This window comes from Coptis chinensis, chromosome 4, assembly GCF_015680905.1.
Source record: "Coptis chinensis isolate HL-2020 chromosome 4, ASM1568090v1, whole genome shotgun sequence".
Lineage (NCBI taxonomy): Eukaryota > Viridiplantae > Streptophyta > Magnoliopsida > Ranunculales > Ranunculaceae > Coptis > Coptis chinensis.
Genome location: NC_141459.1, coordinates 31,463,825 through 31,486,645, shown reverse-complemented (window position 1 = coordinate 31,486,645; position 22,821 = coordinate 31,463,825). Strand labels below are relative to the sequence as shown.

The following is a 22,821-nucleotide window of genomic DNA, read 5'->3' as shown; positions in this document are numbered from 1 at the left end:
TCTTCTCCATTCTCAAGAGAGGCTCAAATTCTCTCTATCTCCAGCTCAATCACTCAAGATAAACTACGTCTGACTTGATCGTTCATCAGAAAACTGGATACGTAGGCAGCTCAGAACACTGACCTGAGTTCAGTCAAATATCTTATACAAATTCTATTATCTGAGATTGTAAGGTCGTAACTAAAATGTACCTCTACAAATATGGCATGGATTCTCCAAACATTTTGAGCGCTATTTGGCAGTTTTAATTAAAGTCTTCAATGTTTGAATTGGATTTAGTATAACATTGATTCTCTCTGTTTCAACTTGGGCATCATATATATGTATTAATAGCTGGATATAACAGAGGTAAGACTTGTACTGGAAGAAGAGAAGTACAAGGTTCCATACTACAGGACTGCGACTGGCTTAGATGCAACTTTGAGTCATAAATGTTTCACTTTCTGAGAATCGTTCAGTAATGTGGTTAGCAGCATAGTTATCAGACCCGGGCCGGGCCTCGACCCGACCAGGGGACCAGGTCACTGGGTTGGCGGTCCAACCAGTGGGTTGGACTGGGTTACTAGGTTGAATTGCAGGAAGTATTATATACAAATATATAAATTATTCTATTGTTCAGTAAGGATATTCTTGCTTCAGCGGACACTATGTCTTGTGTATTCCCTAGAACCTTGGGTTTGAACCCCACTACCAATTTTTGTTTTATAGAATTGTTATTTTCTACGTTCAAATATAACTTTATATTAAAAGTGGAAGTCACAACAGGTGTGATTGGGTAGGCTAACTGGCACGCATTTCTATTAGCTCCACAGGGAGCAAGGATCGACCTCGCAAGTCAGCGTATTAATTTTTCAATTTGTGCGATTTGCTAATTAGAATTAGCAGCTTTTTTAGATTTCCACCCCCAGTAACTTTGCTAATTAGACTTCCACCCCCAGTTCTTCCATTATTAGACTTCCACCCCAATTTGACAGCATGACCAAGTCAGCCCTCTTTGACTAGATGTCATCCAACTGGGGCATGTGCAATGTCCATTCTACCCTTAACCATATAAAATTATGAAAATACCCTTTGACCTTTGCAAGACCAAAACCAATCCAAATGCCACGTGTCCTTATCACATCCATTTAATCCAATGAACAGAAAATTTTCTCCTAAATGATGTCTACTACCCCTACCCACCTAAAATTACCAAACTAACCTCACTCAAGTTTCACTCAATTGACACGTGTCAGCATCCTAACTAAAAGCATCAACAGTGGAGATTTACTCATGCAAAAATAGCCATTTGGGTTGGACATTGGGCTCTAACCTTTATAAGTTCGCAAGAATTTAGAGCTCTAAGCAAAAGAATTGAACAGAGATTATTGAAAAAAAAACCAGAAGCAAGAAGAACTGAAGAAGAAGAACAATGAAGAAGAATAACAGTGAAAATGGGAGGTGGTGGTAAAATTGTCTCGTCGAAAGTAACGTTGGAGAAGGTAGGTATTTCCAGTTTCAATTTGAGAGATGTGATTAGTTGTTTGTGATAGGTTAGTTTTAATTTTAGTTTTTTAAACTGTTTTAAAAGTAACTGTTAGCTTTGGTTAATTTTAGGATCTTGGTTGTTTCTCATGTGGAATGCTTGATCATTGGATTGATAGCTGTCTTTGGAATGACTCTCATTGCAAGAGATGCTCTACTGGTCGTGTTGTGAGAACTTCACAACAACCTCATTCATTTGGTAAAAAAAATTTGAGTTGCCCAAACTGCAGGAGCTTTCAATGGATGAAGGATGCTCTGAAGGAGTCAATCAAGCAGCAGCCTTGTAAGTTGTTATCTATAGATGGGGAGAGTTCATCTGTAGGGAGTTGTAAGGAGAAGTCGAAAGTTTCAATTCAAATAGAAGTGGATAATTTATGTGATGGGTTTGAGGTAAATGTGACTGTGAAAGGGAAAGGGAAAGGGAAAGGAAAGTCAAGGGTGTGCTTTAAGTTTACAGTTAAGTGTGTATTTGGTTTAGGATTTGGTTAGCAACTTTGTTTTATCAGTACTGATGTTGTTCTGGACTTTTGGATGTTGTAATTTGTAATCCCAGTTGTAATCTTGTTCTATCAGTAATGAAGTTTTAGTTTAATTTAATTTTTGAGTTTCATTAATTTGACAATGCTTGGTTCTACTCGAATTTGTTTGAATTAACAGACATTTGAATTGTTGAATCTGTTAACTTGGGCAACCACAAATGAACACTCTGACAAACTGATGAAACTAACATAGAACACTCTGACAAATGAAACTACAGTAACATAGCACTGCAACACTTGCACTTGGACTTGCAACACTGCAACACTTACACTTGCACTTGCACTTGCAACACTGAAAATAAACATAGCAACACAGGACACTTGAACTCTAAACATAGAACACACCATTCTAGTTTCAAACATAAACATCACTGCATAAACATAGAACACACCATGAGACTGCCATGAGACAAGACATAGATCTTCAAACATAGAACTTCTTCTTGTTGCTGGACTTCTTTTTGCTCATGCAAACTCCAACTCCAACTGCTTCTAGTGCCAAGACAATTTCTTTAGCTTGACGTGCAAGTGATTGTGATGGTCCTGGAAGTGGAATTGTAACTCTTCCTGATCTCCTGAGAGGAGAGGAGGTGCTGCTGTTGTTTGTGGTGGTGGTGGTGTTGTTTGTGGTAGTGGTGTTGGTTGAGGTGGTGGTGCTGGTTGTGCTAGTGTTGGTTTTGGAGCAAATGTCAAAGCAAAACCCTTGGCTGGTGGTGGAGGAGCAACTGGTTTTGGGGAAAGCCAGGTGGTGGATATGCTTCTAGTTCCTCTTCACATAGACCAAAATAATCATCCAACTCTAAAAGCACAAGTCGTTCATTGCGGTACTGGACCTTGAGACTCAAGTTGCCATCATTCTCCATCATCTCTAAAAACAACCTCCTATCTTTCTTATCTTTTAGGAAATATTTGATTTGCTCAAAAGATTGATCAATTTGTTTGCTATCTAACTGAAGTCTGCATAATAACCCTGCTTTCGCCATTGTTGGAGTTGTTTGTTTTCTTTGCATTTTGTATAAGTTTTTTTGTCAGTATTGTTTTTTTGTTTGAGAAGAGATAGTAAGAGATGAGAGGCAATACTGGATAAGAGATTTGATTGGTGATGTGAGGTGTGCTTGGGGGGAGTGGCTCTGCTTTTATAGAAAACAGATGGCTTATGACACATTGACTAGCCAGCCTAGTAAACACACAATATCAGTCTGATTCCATTCCATAAATGAAATTTACAAATTTGAAAAGGCAAGATACGCCATTAACAGAAGTGATAATCCATTACAGCAATTTGTTTCTAAAATAACCAAAATAACCAAAAAGCAAACATACTAACTTACAAAAGTACATTACAACAATTTGTTACAAGATCACTATTCCAAAAGTAATACAGATAATTCCAAATTATGGTCATGGATCAGCTACCCTGACCACCTTGAACCCTGGTCTAGGTTGTACGGGCTTGAGAGAAGGCTTCTCCACTGGCTTCACAGGTGGCTTATGACAGTTGCTTGTGCCTTGGAAATGCCTTGTGCCTTCACAACTTGTGTAGCAGCATGTAGCACACTTGCAATATTCCTTTTCCCCTCTCCTTGCTTTCTGATCAAGTCACCCATAGTATGTCTATGCTCTGGTGCTTTGAAAAAGGTAGGTCCACTGCTTTGGCTCTTCCTTGGGTGTTCATGTCTTGGTGGTGCCACTCTTACTAGTGAATTGCTTGGTGGTTCTGCTATGGGCACACTTGAAGTATCATTTGCAGGAGCATCATTTGCAGAACCATCACTTCCACTTCTTAATGTCTTGTATTTTGCCTTTTTAATACCACTCTTAGTCTTCCTAATAATTTTTCTAGCAAAGTTTACAACAAAACAAAACAAAATCCAATTTAAAACAAGTAAAATCACATGCAATCAAGTAACTAGCTAGTACAATGAAAACTTACGTTGCCCTGTCTATGACAGTGGACTCTTCTGTGACAGTTCTAGACCTTGTCCAAGGTTTAGGTTTCAATCTTGGTGCTACTTTTGGCTGACTGCTTCCATTGCTTGCCATTTCTGATGCAGCAAGACCCTTACAGACCTTGCATTATGCCCTTCTCCTTTACATTTGTTGCAAGTCATTTTCATATTTTTTTTGCACATGCCCATTTTAATTTTCATTTTCATCCTCAGCTCTCATTCTCTCCTTTCTAGGCCTTCCAATACCCCTCACCAAAGGACGTGGTTTCACATGTTTGGTTGGATCCTAACAAAATAGATCACTTTACAAATTTGTTTGAAGAACATAAATTTGTTTGAAGAACATTAAACAAGGCAAATATATAAATAATTACAGGTTTAGGCCAATCTTTCACATCTTTCATGAGTTTGACATTACTTGTGTAAGCTAGCTTGTACTCTGACCCCCAAAAGTAAGAGCTGCAGTACTCAACCCACTCAACTCTCCTTGGTAAGAGCACTCTCACAGTATGAACACACACAATCCCAATCATCTGCCATACCCTACATTCACAAGTGCGGTCCATAATATTGACAGCCCACCTATCACCATAGTAATTTTTCACCACGAAAAGATGTTCCAAACAACCTTCAAATGTGTAGTTTGGACATATTTCAATCATCTTGGCTATATGCTTATTCACTCTAGGGACCAATCCATTTTATCCCATTCTTTACAAGCTTGTTTCCTCTTGTACCTCAAACTCATCAACAAAATGTGATATTTGTCAAGTAAACTGGTAATTGGAAGGTCTCTCAGCTCCAAGATCCAATTATTGAAAGACTCTGAGAAATTGTTGCATACCTGTTCAGCTTTAAGTTCCTCAGCAAAGTGAGACCTAGCCCATGTTTCATATTCCTCTTTTTGCAGCCACTTCCATGCATCAATGTTTTCTTTCTTTATCACTTCCATCCACCTCGATCTCAAAGTCTTCTTTTTTATATGCCTTTGATGCAGCCCATGCAAGTTGTTCCATATAGTCACCCTTGAAAAGCTTTTTGAAGTTCTTATACATGTGTCTAAAACAGAACCTATGTTATGCTCTAAGGAATATGCATTTCACAGCTTGAATTGAATCAAACCCTTTTGCCTATCAGAATTAAAGGTAACAGGCCAAGGGTGTAATTCTAGTTTCTCAGCCATGATACTCAAAAAGTCATTCCATGATTGTTTACACTCAGATCTACAAATGTATATAGCCAACGGAAATAAACCATTATTTCCATCTAAAGCAACCATGCTAAGCACCTGCCCTCCATATTTCCCTTTCAGGAAACAACCATCCAACCCCACTAATGGCTTACACCCAACTAAAAAACCTTGAATACAAGCATTAAATGAAATACATACTCCTTCAAACTGAAGTGTGTCAACATCTTTTGAGTACTTTGCAATAGTAGATAAACCATTACTCTCATGAATCTACAAGCAAACAACAAATATGCAATCAAGTACAAAAATGGAACAGTTTAAATCAAAAAGTGTAAACATTGCATTTATAAAGTGTATACCATGTTACATAGCACTGGGACCATATTGTAGCTTTTCCCATAATCACCATAAATCTGTTGCAGAGACTTGAATCTTGCATTTCAAGCTGTCCAATAACTTATATTGACATGAAAAATCCTCATGACTTTTTCTTTTATGAAAACAGGAGTCATGGTTTTGAAATGAACCTTGGACAAAACAATAGAAGAGTTACTACATTAGTACAATGTAAAACAATCAAATAACAGATAATTTAGCTCCACACACTAATAATTAACTAACCTTCATTTGATCTTGAATTTTTATGACTACCCAATTTGCATTGGCCATTCTGTTCAACATATCACAATCAGTCTGACAAATATGTAATGTCTTCACTGTATTAAGACTCATTGTGAATCCATCATCATCTCTCCTGAAATAAGCTACCCATGGACATTTTACCTTTTTTCTGTCTTCCCCTAAACATACCACTCTAATTCTTAACTGGTCATTCTTGATTAAGTCACCAGCAAACCTATTTGCTATACAGAAATCTTTTATATCAACTCTCAAAATATCAATGTTAGGCCACTCCATTTCTACCTCCCAAACTGATGGTTTGTTAACAGATTGCTCACTTCCCTCACCTACATCAATAATATTGTCAGTTAGGCCAATGAAGTCAATGAAGTCCAATTTGTTTGCAATGACATGATCCTCCTCATCCTCAGAAGAATGTGTTCTCCTATACCCCTCATCATCCTCAATCTCATCTATGGGTCTTGGTGGTGGTGGTGGTGGAGGTGAAAAAGGTGTTTGTGCAGGTGAAATGGGTGTTGTGGTATCTTTAATATAGGATGGGCCTAACATGTGAGTAGATGCATTGCTTGTAGGTGGTGGTGGTGGAGGTGATATATTAACTTGTGGAGCTAAATTGGTAGATACTGCTGGAGGTGTTATTGGTGGTAAATCATCATTTCAGTCATCTTCTTCCTCATAATCATCTAAAATGGTATAAAAATCATCAGTATACTTATTGTTCGTAGTACTTCTTCTCCTTGTACTCTTTTTCTTTACATTCTTGCTAGGCTTCCTACACTTTAGAGTTGTAACTTGTGGAGTTAGCACAACCATAGTTTCCACCAACTTTGTAAGTTCACCTTCAAGTTCAACAAATACATGACTCCACCCCCTTATATCTTCCTCCATGTTAGACCACATTCGCATCAAATCATTGTCATTCTTAACATATACTTTCTCACCATTAAAAATGTACATTATTTCAAACTCTACACTAATATCAAACAAATAGTACGTTCTCCTTCAGATCATCTATTAAATCCATAAAATTTATCCTATCCCCGTCCACATTCCTCATCTTCTCCATAACACCACCTTGATAATTATCACGGGCATACAATGAACCATCAGGTGCTTCTTGAAATGCCACATGATAGTGAAGGATCAAGTTTTTTTTAGCCAAACAATCCCTTTCCATCTGTGTTTGATACATATGAATCAAAATTATAAATATTAGTTTTCTAACCCTCTGCAAATCTTAAATTTCGTATTTGTTTCGACCCCCACCTACGTGGCAAACGTCCATTAGTAGGGGTCTCTATTTTATTCATTTAATCAACAGGGCTAAAGCCCAATTCGCAATATCATGGATCAATGTACATGCCCATTAACTCATGTGTCTAAGGCTGAACCTTAGCCACATGGCTTGCCACTAATATACGTTGATTTATGTCCAGATTCATTTCTTATCAAAGAGATAGTTATCGGTTAGCTTATACTCTATCACAATTACTTAAGATACAAGATTACTTGAGCTACAAAGACTCTACTCTACCTCTATAAATATCAAACTATTTTTCATAAGGAACTACGTGGAAACTTGATCCCTAGATAATAGATCTTGGGTACGTAGGGTAGCCATTATTTGGTTCGGTTTCATCTCCCCAACATCAAAATCCCTCTGTTTTTTAGATGCGTTAGGTCACCATTGCTCTCGTTGTGTTGAAGCGGTTTATTGCCAAAACATAATTGGCCGCCGTGGGGAATTTAGAATTCATTATCACGTGAAACAATCAAGATGGTAAGCACAAGAAGCGTAGACCAAATAGTCGACATATTCCTCCCGCTAATAATACTCGCGAACCCCGAAATTCAAATCGCCAATGCAAGAACCATTGAACAATCAAGTTGCTCCTAGTAGTAGAATCAATTCTCAACATCCAACTATAGTAAGCCATCGCCTCCTCATAAAAGCGCAGTAAGCCGTAACGGCACCAACCCTAACAGCCTTGCAACAAGAAAACCGACAAGTCAGTAGTCCTCCATGCGGTCCGCCGTCTGTCCATATCGATCCTTCAGTTGACATGGATATGGACGTGGACATTACTCTCACGCCAACTAGTGGAAAAGGTGATAGTAACAGCCAATTCACCCCTAATACGGTTGAGCGGGAGTTACGACGAGTCAAAAATTTAAACAGGAACTTGAGAAGGAAGCTGGCAAAGAGGCAAAGGCCGGTGGACGATGTTGCAAATTCAACAACATCAAGGCGACCACGAAGGGATGCAGGCCATTCCAGTGTATGGGACCGTCTTGACGATCCACTTCGCCGTCGTCCGAAAGAACGCTATTTCTCAAGCATAATCAACCGATTTGCACGCTCTAGGAGTAATGACCCTATTACCCGTACTTATGGGGAGAATCGGATTGGCAGGGATAACTACTACCCTAGACATGTTTGATCTCAAAGGGAAGATTTACCTCTGAGAAGCAATTTCAGGGAAGACCGCCATCCGAAATATGTCCGACACGACCGGGAAGGCGGGCATCCCGAACATAAGAGCAACAAAACATGGAGAAGTGGTATAATTATTCCGACCACCCGGCAAGGGTGACTACCGCCTAGACAGCTGGGTTTCTGTGGGGATAGACAAAGACAATCACCGGTCGGAGCTGATCGTGCATACCGCCAAAGATCTCTAACTCCAATAAGAGATAATGGAAGGTATCCTTCTCCACATGGGCATGACCGGGGGCGTCCAGTTGTTCGAGCCAATACTTTAACTCTAACAGAACAACAGCTGAAAGAGTTGATTGCAAAAGAACTTAACGATAGAGAGTCAAGGGATGTAAGAATGAAAAACTTGACAGTCAATGATGGCGTACTTGATAAATTTTTGGTTGACATTCAAGAAGCTTACCACCATCCCGACTTCAAACAACCCGATTTTGAACTTTATGATGAGTCGGAAGGAGATCCTGGCTTGCATGTTCTATCGTTCAAAAATAAGTTGGTGTTATGGGGTGGAGATGATCTGCTCATATGTAAGCTCTTTCCATCGACTCTAAAGGGAGAAGCATTACGCTGGTTTAGTGAGTTGCCTTCAAGATCAATTCACCAATTCAATGAACTAGAAAATCAGTTTGTTAATCGTTTCCGCCACAATTTCAAGACGCCAAAGGATGTCGACTCGCTTCTAAACATCAAGCAACAACGTGACGAGAAGTTACGTACTTTTGTTACTAGGTTCCGAAAGGCAGCAGCAGATGTTCCAGAAGTTTCTGATGGGATGCTTCTTTTCACCTTTAAAGAAGCATTATATTATGAAAGAGACAGAAGTTCGAACTTCATTGTAAGGGATCTTTACCACTCTCTAATTAAAGATGTCCCTAAAACTTGATACGATCTGTATGTTAGGGCTGAACAACATATCCATATCGAGGAGAACCAATCGGCGAAAGCAGCAAGGGACAAAGATATTCGGAGTAAAGATTTTTCCGAAGCAAGAATTTTAAGCCCGGAAAGCAAGGACGATCGGATCAACAACATAACGATGGAAAGAATGACAATCGAGGAAGCAAGTCAATTTCAATCGTGATGGAAAAACTCTACCGAGCTAAAACCGACCCCCGCCAATGCCAAGTACTACATTATATATGAGAAGTTGAAAAGTGGGAATCTTCTTCCCCGCCTTATCCACTTCGTAAGATACCAAAGCGACAAGGGACAAAGCTTTGTGGTGTAAATTTCATAATGACTATGGCCATGAGGCAGAACTTTGTCGCTCTCTCCGGGGTCGGATTCAGAAATTAGTGGAGAAAGGACTTTTGAATGAATATCTTATTAAAAACTCTCAACAGGCAGTTGCTGCAACTTATGAGCATGTCATTAATGTTTCCCATTCTCATGTTGAGTCTCTTTCCAAAAGTCAGAGTAAGAATCAAAAGCGTTTGAAAGTTAGTTATGTTGGGGAATTTAACCGTGATCAACAAAGTCGATTTTGTCAAAGGAATCCGACGAGACTTCGAAGAAGAGCCCCTCCGATTCATCGATGATGATCTCCTTGGTGTATCTCACCCTCACTATGACGCAGTTATAATTTCGTGTCTATAGGTGCTTTCGTGTTCAACGGGTAATGATCGACACGGGGGCCACCTCCGGCGTCATTTCAGTGGATGCTATTCTCGGATGCAACTTCGCTGAGGGTATGATCATCGCCGAAGACAATCCTATCATCGGTTTTGATGGGACAACATCTTGGCCGGTTGGAAGAATTACCTTACCAATCAAATTAATGAACAAAGAAGTTGAGCTCGATTTCTTATTGATGGAATTTGTCGATCCCACTATAACGCAATTTTGGGCGTAGATGGATACATTCCATGGGGGTCTGTAGTCTCCACATTTCATCGGTGTGTCAAGTTCCCATTCTCTCGGGCATATTTGCAAGGTTCAGTAGTGACGGTATCTGCCCATTCTGTCATGACAAAGCAATGGATGACTATAAAAAATCTGAAGTTCGAGGTAATACGATCCTTGCAAGTGCCCTGCCCAAGTTACAGTTACCAAGCGGCGTGCCCTCCATCTATAATATTGAGGCTCATGTGCAAGGGCCGCCTACAGTGGATCGACTTTTGGAAGTACAAGTAGGAGATTTAGCAGAAGAAACCACTTTTATTTCCGTTGAACTTTCGAGCGTAGAACAACAAGAGTTGGTTTCCCTTTTACAGCGAAATAAGCGTATTTTCGCTTGGAAAATTGAGGAAATGCCGGGAATAGACCCTTCTGTTGCCTGTCATAAACTTGACATTGATCCAAGTTTCAGGCCAGTTCGCCAAAAACCAAGAAGAATGGCACCTGATTGGAAGCTCAAAGTTAAAGAGGAGATTGATAAGCTACTTGCGGTTAACTTTATCCGACGAGTTACTTACCCAAAATGGCTTGCTAATGTCGTCGCAGTGCCAAAAAAGAACGGACAAATCAGAATTTGTATTGACTTTACAAACCTTAACGCAGCTTGTCCGATTCATCCAGATCCATTGCCCACGAATTTCGAACTAGTGGATGCCACTTCGATTCCAACGCCTATCTTTCATGGATGCCTCTTCGTGGTACTACCGGATCTCTTTGAATGTTGATGACCAAGAGTTCACGCTTTCATTACCGACCAAGGCATTTTACGTTACAATTGTTATGCCTTTTTGGTCGAAAAATGCCGGTCAACCTACCAAAAGCTTGTCAATACAATTTTTCCGATCCTTTGGGGATAATAATGGAGGCTTATATTGATGATATAGTCGTTAAATCAAAGCTTACTAGTGATCATCTTTCCGATCTTCAACTTGTTTTTGATAGGCTTAACAAGTATAACATGAGATTCAATCCCGCCAAATGTTCTTTTGGCCTCTCTTCTGGAAAATTTCTGGGATACCTCATGACTCGTAGAGGTATCGAGGCTAATCCTGATCAGATACGTGCCGTTATTGATATGCCATCACCAAAAAATAAGAAGGAAATTCAACGGCTTACTGGTCGGCTTGCCGCTCTTCATAGATTTATTTCTAAATATTTCGATCGTTGTCATCCCTTCTTCCAGACTTTGAAGGGGGCGGCAATTTGGAACATTGATTGTGAGATGGCATTGCAACAGCTGAAGAAATACTTGGTCAGTCCTCCTATATTGACAAGTTCTTCAACGGGTCAACCGATTGGCATGTACCTAGCAGCTACAACTCAAGCCGTTAGTCTTTGTTCTTTTCGTCGATGATGGTAGACCCGTCTTTTTATCGAAGACGTTAACCGGAGTTGAAGTCGTTATTCAAAGATGGAAAAATGGCACTTGCATTGGTTCATGCCGCCGTCGGTTAAAACCATACTTCGGGGAGGTTGGTCGAGTTTATATCGAGTATCCCTTTACGCAAGATCTTTAAGTAATGAATGCAGGAATCAAGCAGATTAGCCGAATGGGAAAGTTATCTTAGTGCATATAGCATTGTCTTTGAAAGTCGATGCTGAAAAAAGGACATGCTCTAGATTCTTTGATAGCTGATTTTTCGATTGATGATTCTCCTATTGACGATTTCTTGCGCCAAGAAGAATCTATGGAAGACATGCGCCGCCACCAATAACTAGGGGCTTAATTTAAGACCAACTTGCAAACGCAATTCCTAATCCCATTGACCTATGGATTGTTTATTCAGATGGCTCCCATAATAAATCTGGGTCTGGAATTGGATGCGGTTTTGTTAAACCCGGCGGAGAGAAAATTGAGAAATCTGTGCGACTTGGCTTCGCCGCTTCAAATAACGAAGCCGAGTATGAGGCTGTCATTTGTGCCTTGAGAACGACTTTTTGGGGCTGAAAAGCTCCAGTTATACACGGATTCTCGCCTTGTGGCCAATCAGTTTGGCGGGTCTTTTGAAGCAAGAGATGACCGTATGGCGGCTTATCTTGGTTTGATACATAGCCTTGCTCGACAATTTGATAGCATCTCTATCACTCAAAGACCCCAAAATGACATACGTCATGCTGATTCATTGGCTTATCTCTCCGCCGCCGTTAGAAGCGAAGAGTCAAGATACATCACCGTGGAGTTCCAGGAAAGAGCCAAGCATTGACTTTAAAAAAAAGAATTGCATGACTTGTATGTACATGAAAGCAATTACTTGTTTTGTTTTACGCTAAACAAATAAATACGACTCCACGATAATCGCGCACCAATCATGACTCGGAAGCGGAAAAGGGAGATGGAAAATTCACAACATGACCATATTTTGGATCTTCCATTAGAATCTGTAGATCCATTTGTTCCTCCTGAATTAGCTCCCGAAACAGATAGTGGGTTGGTACATGAAGCAGATGATAGTCCTGAAGTTCCCGATATAATACTATCAGAGCCAGTGATGATCTCCGATGCACAAGATTGGCGCCTTCCTTATATCCACTACTTGCAAGTTTCTTCACTTCCGCCAGAACCAAAACTCGCTGAAAGAATCAAACGCGATGCATGGAAGTTTTTGGTGATATCTGTTACTGACGGAAGTTTGCACTTATATCACAAAGGCTCGGACTTAAACCCTATGTTGCGATGCCTCTCAAAACAGGAAGGACTTCAAGTTTTGGAAGAGATTCACTTCCGGCTTATCGCGGAAGCCACTCAAAGGGCTTAAGTTTAGCTCATAAGGCTATGACACAGGGCTATTGGTGGCCAGAGATGCAAAAGGATGCAAAACACCTATCTGAGAGGTGTGAGCCATGCCAAAAGCACGACAATATGAGTAAAATCCCTGTTACTAAGTTGCATCCCATGCTAAGCCCATGGCCATTTGCCAAGTGGGGTTTAGACATTATTGGCCCTTTACCTAAAGCTCCAGGTAGTATACGATTCCTTCTTATGGCAACCGATTACTTTACCAAATGGGTAGAAGCAAAGCCTTTGGTCCAAATCCATGCTTCCAATGTCAAAATGTTTTTGTGGAGAAATATTGTTTGTCGTTTTGGCATCCCTGCGGCACTTGTATCAGATAATGGTAAACAATTCGATCTTTGAAGAAATTGGCCGGGTTCGCGGCTAATTTGAAGATACGGCATAACTTCTCCGCGACCTTATCATCCATGAAGTTAATGGGCAGGCCGGCCACCAATAAGGTGATTTTGGCCAACCTAAAAGGCGTTTGATCGGGCGCCAAAGGAAATTGGGTCAAGGAGTTACCCGGTGTCTTGTGGGCTTATAGGACAACGCCAAAGTATTCAACTGCATTATCACCTTTTAACCTTGCATATGGTGTTGAAGCGGTTTACCTACGTAACTGATTTCGGTACATCTCGGTCGATTCGCGGTTGAAACAGTTCCAATGACACTACTTTGGCTCACCAAAAGCTCTTATTGATGAGGTTCGATTTCGAGGGACTACAACAGCTTATTAAGTATCAAGTCGACATGAAACGGAACTACGACAAGAAGATCCGTCCTAAGTCTTTTGCTCCTGAAGACTGGGTTCTTTGTAGAAACCCAAATCTTATAGAATCAGGAAAGTTTGGGGAAAATTGGCAAGGACCCTACATCATAGATTGTCCAGCATCTAAGGGGTCATATTTCCTCCGTACTATTTCTGGAAGAATAATAGAGAAGTCATGGAATGCTTACCACCTTCGCAAGTTTTACCGTTAGGAAATTTTTTGCAATTTTACATTACTCCATCAATAAAAAATCTATCCATCTATGTAGTTCGTTCTATTTTATCCATCAATAAAGGCATTCAACATCCATTTTCTTAGTTTGGTTGTCATTTTACATTTCTCTATTCGTCTGTACTTTTACTTTCAACAATGTCATTCATTAACGTTCATTCTAGGGAGGTCATTCATATTATGCCTTTTTCGGTCCAAGTAAGTCGCATTCAGCCTACTTGACGGAAATCCGAGTCAATAAGATGGTTATTCTTGCTCGGAACAATTATTGCAATACTCCCACAATACAATATCCGTGCTAATTCCACTACTAAGGCAATGTCGTTATGTTTTAGTTTGGTCCCAGGGCACGGGTGACGACTTTGAACCTGTGACAACGCCAACAGTTGTCAGGCCTTGCTTCACGTTCGGTACAAATATTTTAACACCTGAATAGCTAGGTTCATTGGGGACGATCATGTCCCCTTTGCCTTTCAATAACTTTCTCCAATGGTTCTATATTGGGAGGTTTTTTTCTCTACATGGGGGCGTCTCGTTCTTTTACATTCATAAATCAACAACACTAAGTTTTATACAGGTATGTTATCTGACATCACAATGATATTCAATAGCCAACACATACTTTATTTTTATTTTCATAAAAAGAATTTTTAGCTCTAACGATTTACATACTCGCAATCACATGATCATTGGTTTGGGAAAATCCAATGGTTTCTTCCCAACTTTTCGCGATATACAACTCGTACAAATCCTTGTAATTCATCTTCTCACGCGTTCTAGTTCATCGCCCGTTTCTATTAAAGTCTCGTCGGTTGTCTTACGGAGGATTCACAGTGTGCCATTTGCACGTGATCTTGGCCGAGCCGTTTTCGTTTAAATTTGTCATTCGCTTGTTATTTTTCTCTACCTTTTTTGCGACGTTTAAGTTCCTCGATCTTTGGTCGCCACGAGTGACTTCAATTCTATCACATCTGCTTTTTAAGTGTTTATGTTCCTTCCATTATCTCACGGGCTTTCCCAAATTCTTTCAGACGATCTCTCCTCGCTGCTTCTTCCGTCCATTTGGTTAAGTTTTTGTTTTCATTTTCTAACTCTCTGATGGTTCCGCTTAACGCTTTGTTTGCCTCTTCCAATTTTTGGTTGAGTATCTTCACTTTCTCTATCTCTTCTAAGGCATTGACTTCATTCGGAACGATATTTTTCTTCGCGACTTTATCATGAATTTCTTTGGCCCGTACTACCGCCGTTTTAACCTGCGGCAAAAAAGTATCTGATTTCATCATCTTTCAGACTTAAACACAAGTTTGCAATAACTGATAAAAATAATACTATCATACCTGGTTTATACTATCGAAAATCATTGACATTGCTCTGTCATATTCTCCGAGGTTCTCCGTATCTGGTCATATTTTTGATATTTTTCGAGCCCTTCCATTGGCGTAATCCCGGGCGATCCCTTCACTTCGTCTTCCAAACTTGAACATCTCTGCTTCATCTACCAATTTCATCGGATTAGTGTTGGACACAAATTTCTTTACCGTCCTAACGCAATACTAAAAATCAACGGTCAACTTACCATTAACAGATTCTGTGGTTTTCCTCTATGAGTAGTATTACCCCTGACGCCACTTGCCAGTGGTTGTTGGATTCTTTGCTCCTGCATTTTGCTTTGCCGTTTATTTTCTTTCACCGACTTTGTGTTCTCCGCTGCACTATCTTTTGTAAGTATCACTGTTTCATTCTTTTCCTGTATATACCAAACCAGAACGAGATATTACATTTCACCACACTTTTACATATCTATGTTTTCTACGGTACATACCTTTTCCTCTTGATGTTGCGTATGTATTATATTTCGTCTGGGATGTTTGGTGCATTGTAGTCTCGTCCCTCGAGGCATCATACATTGTAACGTTGGTTGTCTCTCTTGGTCTCCGTTCGCCCGTTTTCTTGTGGCACATCTTCTTTTGTACAATTCGCTTTTTTTGCTTGGCAAACTCAGCACTAGTTCTCGCTGTGTTAACTCCGTTCCATCTTCTTTTTCACTATCGCTATCGCTGCCAAATATTGCATTTTTGAGACTCTTACTCTTCTTCGCCATTTCACTATGTGTCTCCTTGGACTTATCGGGCCGTTGTTCGATACCCCCATAATGTCGGAAATCAACGATATCATCAAAGTAGCTCAGATCTACCAATCTTTCGTCAGAGCATTCATGAAAGAAGAAACGAAGGTTGTTCTCTACTTCTTTGTCCAATTCAATATCTAGTAGTGTACTCGCGTTTTCTGTTAGACACAAAAATAACTCGTGTTAGTCAACAGTTTACTCATAGTACTATTTTCAATAATTATGTTTTGGCTTACCTCGAAATTTGTTCGGCACTTTAAACTCTGTCGGATTCCACTTCCCTCACAAGCGGTACAGAAATTTATCCCATCCGGTGTATACTTTTGGGAACCCTTTAAAACTTCTGTTTGAATCCTTGAATTCAACTTCAAATTTTATGTACCCTTTCGTCAGTATGGCTTTCGGTCGTATCAACGCGAAGATTTCTTGAGCCCCGAACCTTCTGTTAAATTCATTTTGTAAACGGTGCGCTCTCGTAAAGATCAACCAGAACGATATTGGTAGTTGTCCCGGTGCTATTTGCCACCACTCCAATAATTGTGCAATTTCTTTGCTCAACGGAATTGCATTCCTGCAATTTAATTGTGTGTAAGCCATTACTATTTCATCTTCTTCGACTTTCGTTTCAAATTCATACACTTCATCAATCTCAAATTTCTCGAGTCCTAGTATTTTCTGTATTTCCTTAAAAGCGACCATCGACGCGATTCCGTGTAGTCGATGTACTGTCACCTTCTTTCCACCTCACCAAGTCGCAATCGTCATCGAAGTTTTCTTCTCGGTTATTTTTCGCTGTATAGTACGGTAGTTTCTATAAAAAAAAAAAAAAAAAAAAAAAAAAAACAAAAAAAAAAAAAAAAAAAAAAAAAACAAAAAAAAAAAAACAAAAAAAAACAAAACAAAAAAAAAAAAAAAAAAAAAAAAAAACAAAAACAAAAACAAAAACAAAAAAAAAACAAAAACAAAAAAACAAAAAACAAAAAACAAAAAAAAAAAACAAAAAACGGGTCAGAAAGCAGAAAAACCGGGTTCACTAAGCCATATTAAAGGAGGGCAGGTATGGTGCCCCTCCTTTCCTGGCGATGCACTAGATCGTGTTTAAAGTTTCACTTTTCAATTTTGAAACCGCCAGCACAGCGCTTCTTCTTCCACATTCGTTTGTTTTCACTTCCAGCGCTTCCACATAATTATAAATGGCACGATATCAACAACTCAAGGTTTACACTATTGCATCAAGCCATAAAAGCAACAGGTGGGAGAACCAACTTGGGCCAAGACTCTGGCGATCCACAATTGCTAGAACTTCGGGATGAAGTAACACGGTCAACGCGTTTTCCGACTCCAAATTTCACGGAAATTTTGTTTGTTTCTCCTTGTGGTTCCTCATAATCTCTAGCATCATAAAGAGAAGCCTCAAAGTCAGTTGACTAGATTGCAACGGGAAGAAGACTACCTAGATCATCTCTAGCTCCAAAGCCACCATTTCGCATAACATCGTCCGGATGTTATACACGCGGCTTCCATCGTCCGGACACACACATACCTCAGTGCAAGCAGTAATGCACACAAGAGCATATTGACCATAGATTTCCCCGTCAACAAGAAACAGAATCCCAGACACAATCTCCAGTGAATATGCGGATATAAAAAATAAAAAAAAAAAAAAAGAAGAAGATGAGGAGAGGGGTTACCTAGAAGTAGAGGAGACAGAAGAAGAGGTTGATTATCAGATATAAGACCGTATGTATAAGTAAACAACACAAAAGTACTAACCTTTTCTTCGTCTATCCGCAACTTTTCTTCATCCAAAACTAACGATCTTGTTATATAGTCTTTCTCTGTTTATATAGTCTTTCCTTTTTTAACGATCTTGAGCTGGTCCCGTATTTCAGTCCATGTGTAATTCTATTAGCCAAACCGACTTCATGTGCAAGACTTGATGATAAGCTTTATCCAATCCGGATTTAATTTTGGAGTCCTAGTTCTATGGTATTTTCACGTTCACATCCTCTCGTTATTTCGGACATATTTCGAATTCCAATTATTTCGTTCACAGTCATTCGCGAATTTTTCTCCACAGTTTTCAACGGTCTAATCCAAGTCTCGCTATTCCACTGGCACGCATTGTCGAATTCAAATTTAGATTATTATTACGAGGCAGCGTTGATACAGTTTTCGCCAATCGTTTTTTTTTTTTTTTTGCAATTTTATTTTATCCGTGCATTTTCGGCTATCTTTTTTATTTTAATCCACGCGTCATTCCCGTGATATCGTTACTTTGACATTTTTCGTTTCCGCTAATTCACAAATTTTTCCCGATTGTCAATTTTTCTTATCGTTTACGTTCACACGACACTTTGTTATACACTCTGCTTACTCTTTTATTATTTCATGTTTTCCGTGATTTATCTCTCTTCTTTGCCATGTGAACTTTGTTCGCCTCACAAAGAGGGGGCGGTGTTTCGACCCCCACCTACATGGCAAACGCCCATTAGTAGGGTCTCTATTTTATTCATTTAATCAACGGGGCTAAAGCCCAATTCGCAATATCATGGATCAATGTACGGGCCCATTAACTCATGTGTCTAAAGGTGAACCTTAGCCACATGGCTTGCCACTAATATACGTTGATTTATGTCCAGATTCATTTCTTATCAAAGAGATAGTTATCAGTTGACAGTTATACTCTATCACAATTACTTAAGATACAAGATTACTTAAGCTACAAGGACTCTCTACTCTACCTCTATAAATATCAAACTATTTTTCATAAGGAACTACGTGGAAACTTGATCCCTAGAGAATAGATCTTGGGTACGTAGGCAGCCATTATTTGGTTCAGTTTCATCTCCCCCAACATCAAAATCCTCTGTTTCTTAGTGCGTTCGTCACCATTGCTCTCGTTGTGTTGAAGCAGTTTATTGCCGAAACAGTATTATCCCACCAAGATGCAATATTTATACAGTTATAAAACATTTCACCATTATACACGTTATTTTCAACTATACAAACAATAACTTATGTTATAATGACAAAAACTTAAATGTAATGCACTCAAACATTGGGTTTTCAAAATAACATTATCATGAAAGTTAAACATTCTCATAAAAGTTTCACATTTCTCAGTTAACACACTCTAAACCACCGAAAAACATGTTACAACTGATTAAAGGTGTAAAATTTAAGCAACTTACCTTGAGCTAAAGTTTTGATCACGTGTGAGTAAACCAGCTACCACATCTTAAGTATCTTCTTTGAACTAAACTTAGGTAACTTATCTTCTTTGAGTTTTTTGAGTTCATGTTCTTTGAGCTAAACTTGCTTGTTAAGATGGAGTGAGGTTTGATTTACGGTGAAGAAGATAGCTAGATTCTACGCTTTGTTTACTTGTGAAAGCTAGCTAAAACAATGTGCTCTTGCAATGCTGATGAGACGTGTTCTGCATGAGTAAATCTCCACCGTTGATGCTTTTAGTTAGGATGCTGACACGTGTCAATTGAGTGAAACTTGAGTGAGGTTAGTTTGGTAATTTTAGGTGGGCAGGGGTAGTAGACGTCATTTAGGAAAAAAATTTATGTTCATTGGATTAAATGGATGCATGTGATGAGGACACGTGGCATTTGGATTGGTTTTGGTCTTGTAAAGGTCAAAGTGTATTTTTCGTGATTTTATATGGTCAAGGGTAGAATGGACATTGCACATGCCCCAGTTGGATGACATCCAGTCAAACAGGACTGACTTGGTCATGCTGTCAAATTGGGGGTGGAAGTCTAATAATGAAAGAACTGGGGGTGGAAGTCTAATTAGCAAAGTTGCTGTGGGTGGAAATCTAAAAAACTGGTAGAATTAGAATCTAAGTATGTGTAAACTGTAAAACACCTAGGGATGTCCAAACGGGTACCCGAACCCGACTTTTCGGGTTTTGAATGGGTATCAGGTTATCCAAACCCGGACCGGTTTTTAGCGGGTCGGGTTCAGAGTCGGGTATTTTGTTGAGAAGTGTGACAAAACCCTACCCTAATCCTATATTTTGGGTACCCATCGGGCTCGGGTTCGGGTTTCGAGTAGGATAAAACTCGGTATAAATGAAGAAAGAAGACAATAAGAAATCTTATTTGAAATATGTATCTACATTTTATTCCTTTTTCGGCTATCCACCAATCCTTCAAACAAAATAAAACTTCTAATGAATTTGGAATTAATTATCACATATACTCGGACATAATTCTTTTATATAATTTAAAAATAGATAGACTCGGAAGGAACTATAGACACATGATCACGTGCAATTACTGAAAAAATTAGAAATCTTGATATAAATTTTTCCATAATCTAATATATTAAATAACTCATCATTGTAAACATGAATGAGATCATAATCAAAATATTTATCTAACTCATTCTTTTATATGAGATTAGTAGTATGTAATTGAAATCGGATTTGGAGTTCGATTTCGATCTGAGTTTGGTTTCGGGTTTTTTTAGCCCTTTTAATGGGTTTAGGGCTAAATTATCAGGTCGGTTCGGGTTTAGAAAGTGTGACCAAACCCTACCCTATATATTTCGGTCTGCATTTGGGTTCGGTGCGGGTTTTTTGTTCGGGTTTTGAGTGGGTTTCAGATTTCGGGCAATAGGGACATCCCTAAAAACACCAATATGAGGACAGTAAGGATGTGCATCGAAACTGGTGATCACAACGATGCAGACAGTATGCGATTGATGATACAGTCATACAGTAATCTTCTGTGTTCTTGTTTCAGTGACTTCGGTACATAACTAGCGTTACACCGCAAATTATCTTCACGCCGCAATTGGGGACTTTTCACTTCCCTTAGAATACGTCAACTCTCGTGTTATGTCATAATCAAACTTAATTAGTCAGATGTAACGCGTAATGAACTAATAAACTATCCTCCGATGTATTGGAATTAACAATTATCTTTGGAGATTCAAGCCTGTCAATGCTTCTATTTATTGCTTGCTCATTTGCAAGGCCATAGACTCACAACTCGTTTGCAAGGAACTTTGTTGTGTTCAACTATATTGGAAGATCTGATCGAATCTCCAAAATTTAAACTTATTAATTTAAATGTGAAGAGTATCTTTAATCTTTACTGGTAGTCTGGTATCTCATTCCCTACAATCCAGGAAAAGAACAACGAAGATTCTTGGGAGACTAAATCGTGCTGATCGTCATCACAGATTCACATCTCATTTCATTAGAGTAAGACACAATACTTAATTTTCAATCAAAACTGTTTAATATGCTGTCTCAGTCCCCCTGACTGCATTATACTATTTTCCTTTTACAGTTGAAAACTACATTTATATGTCTTGGAATACAAATAACACTCTACAAAAGCAACAAAACTAGCCAGGTGCATTATTTTACATACATAGAAATCTCAAATTATTGATCAGATTATTCTCATTTTTGTAGATTCAGCTTTGGTAACTCCACCATGAAAAAATAATGTTGCCCCTCTCATTAGTGGCCCAATGGACTTTCCATTTTATAGCTTCAGGCCCATTCCATAAGCCCAATTTTGTGAACAGTACTTAATGGTAGTGATTGGCAAACAGGGAAATGAATCAAGAAGATTCTCCAATGGTAGAAGAAATCGTCATCACATATTCATATCTCATTATATTTGAGAAATTGTTTAATATGTGTAAACGTCTACTTTTATTCTAAGAGATTAACAGGACATTACACCAAATGTTTATGACTTAGTTCTAATCTAGTTATAGTGAAGAAAGGGGAGTGTTTTGGTGGGTGGTAATGGCTGCTCTTCATAAATAAAAAGATGTTTACGTATCCAGCACTTTAGGATGAGACTGGAATCAAACCAACGTAGTTCTGGAATTGTTTTTTATAGGCGTTGGAAATGTATAGGTGGTAGGACAGGTGTGCTGTTAGGATGAGCGACATGTCGTCACAAAATGCACGTGTATGGTGGTTACATGTATTATGTTGTTAGAACTGGTATAGAAAGAGTGTGGTTAATGATATAATGATGGTAATGATTTTAGTGTTGCAGTGGGTAAATGTTTGATGTTAATGATAGTAATGATGAGAGTGACAAGTGATGACGTCACGAGATAAAGTCGAGTAACAAGCCATTGATGCTGAACTGATCTAGTTTGATGAGTGGGCAAGTGTTGGTATGTTTAGAGTCGAGTTGAATTGGCGGAGTCGTTGTATATAGACAGTGTGCATGTCACGCGCTTGAGAGGGAGGATGTCCCTTACAATATGTTGTCTGAGTCCCAATGACGGCATTAGTTTACTTTTTTATCATTTAAAACTGAGTTTATTGATTAACAATTCTTCAAATACAACCTTTTTATTGTCAAACTAGATTATTTACAAAACTAAGGTGAATACTTTTTTGTTTAAAGATTCGGATTTGGTGATGAAAATTACAATGTTTCTATATGTTTAAATGGTCACACACGGCTATGTGTGACTTGAGTCACAAGTGTTTCCTTCCTTGTGATGCAAGTATTTCTTTTCTCAGCTGATTTGGTTGTTCCTTTTATTGTATCCCTTGGGTAGCAAGTACTTTCCCTTATTGTAATCCTTGTGAAGAAGAAGTCACTTTCATGAGGAAGGAGAAAGTTTCTATTTTGTATATTGTAAAGTTCATTATAAATACAGAGAAATTTAGTCTTCCA

The 22,821-nt window shown here is 39.0% G+C and overlaps 2 protein-coding genes and 1 long non-coding RNA gene across 4 annotated transcripts; all 3 read right to left on the bottom strand.

Annotated features, from left to right (window-relative positions):
* Nucleotides 1-4,202: 4,202 nt before the first annotated feature.
* On the bottom strand, nt 4,203-4,964 carry LOC147503193 (uncharacterized). The gene is made up of 3 exons (XM_086604734.1): nt 4,705-4,964; nt 4,387-4,594; nt 4,203-4,298 (listed from the first exon to the last, which is right to left on the bottom strand). Exons 1-3 carry the CDS (start codon nt 4,962-4,964, stop codon nt 4,203-4,205), a joined length of 564 nt encoding a protein of 187 aa, XP_086460860.1.
* Nucleotides 4,965-5,111: 147 nt separating this feature from the next.
* LOC147503192 (uncharacterized) lies at nt 5,112-6,395 on the bottom strand. Its single transcript, XM_086604733.1, has 3 exons — nt 5,826-6,395; nt 5,564-5,617; nt 5,112-5,474 (listed from the first exon to the last, which is right to left on the bottom strand). The coding sequence occupies exons 1-3, from the start codon at nt 6,393-6,395 to the stop codon at nt 5,112-5,114; spliced, it is 987 nt and encodes a 328-aa protein (XP_086460859.1).
* An 8,731-nt stretch (nt 6,396-15,126) lies between these two features.
* LOC147503191 (uncharacterized) lies at nt 15,127-16,814 on the bottom strand. 2 transcript variants are annotated; one of them, XR_015220140.1, is made up of 5 exons: nt 16,381-16,814; nt 15,839-16,302; nt 15,593-15,763; nt 15,354-15,511; nt 15,127-15,269 (listed from the first exon to the last, which is right to left on the bottom strand). It is a non-coding gene; the product is annotated as an uncharacterized LOC147503191 (long non-coding RNA). The 2 variants fall into 2 exon arrangements; XR_015220139.1 differs by having other exon boundaries at nt 15,593-16,302.
* Between the last annotated feature and the right edge of the window lie 6,007 nt (nt 16,815-22,821).

Bases quoted from the DNA above. Each gene is read 5' to 3' on its own strand.
- LOC147503193 (XM_086604734.1), bottom strand. From the start codon at position 4,964: ATGGAAGTGATAAAGAAAGAAAACATTGATGCATGGAAGTGGCTGCAA. The intron at 4,595-4,704 runs GTCCCTAGAGTG...CTATGGTGATAG, and splicing joins GAATGGGATAAAATGGATTG to GTGGGCTGTCAATATTATGG. The intron at 4,299-4,386 runs GTAATTATTTAT...CTATTTTGTTAG, and splicing joins TGAAAGATTGGCCTAAACCT to GATCCAACCAAACATGTGAA.
- LOC147503192 (XM_086604733.1), bottom strand. From the start codon at position 6,395: ATGTTAGGCCCATCCTATATTAAAGATACCACAACACCCATTTCACCT. The intron at 5,618-5,825 runs GTTAGTTAATTA...TCTCTGCAACAG, and splicing joins AAATTCAAGATCAAATGAAG to ATTTATGGTGATTATGGGAA. The intron at 5,475-5,563 runs GTATACACTTTA...GTTTGCTTGTAG, and splicing joins TCCCAGTGCTATGTAACATG to ATTCATGAGAGTAATGGTTT.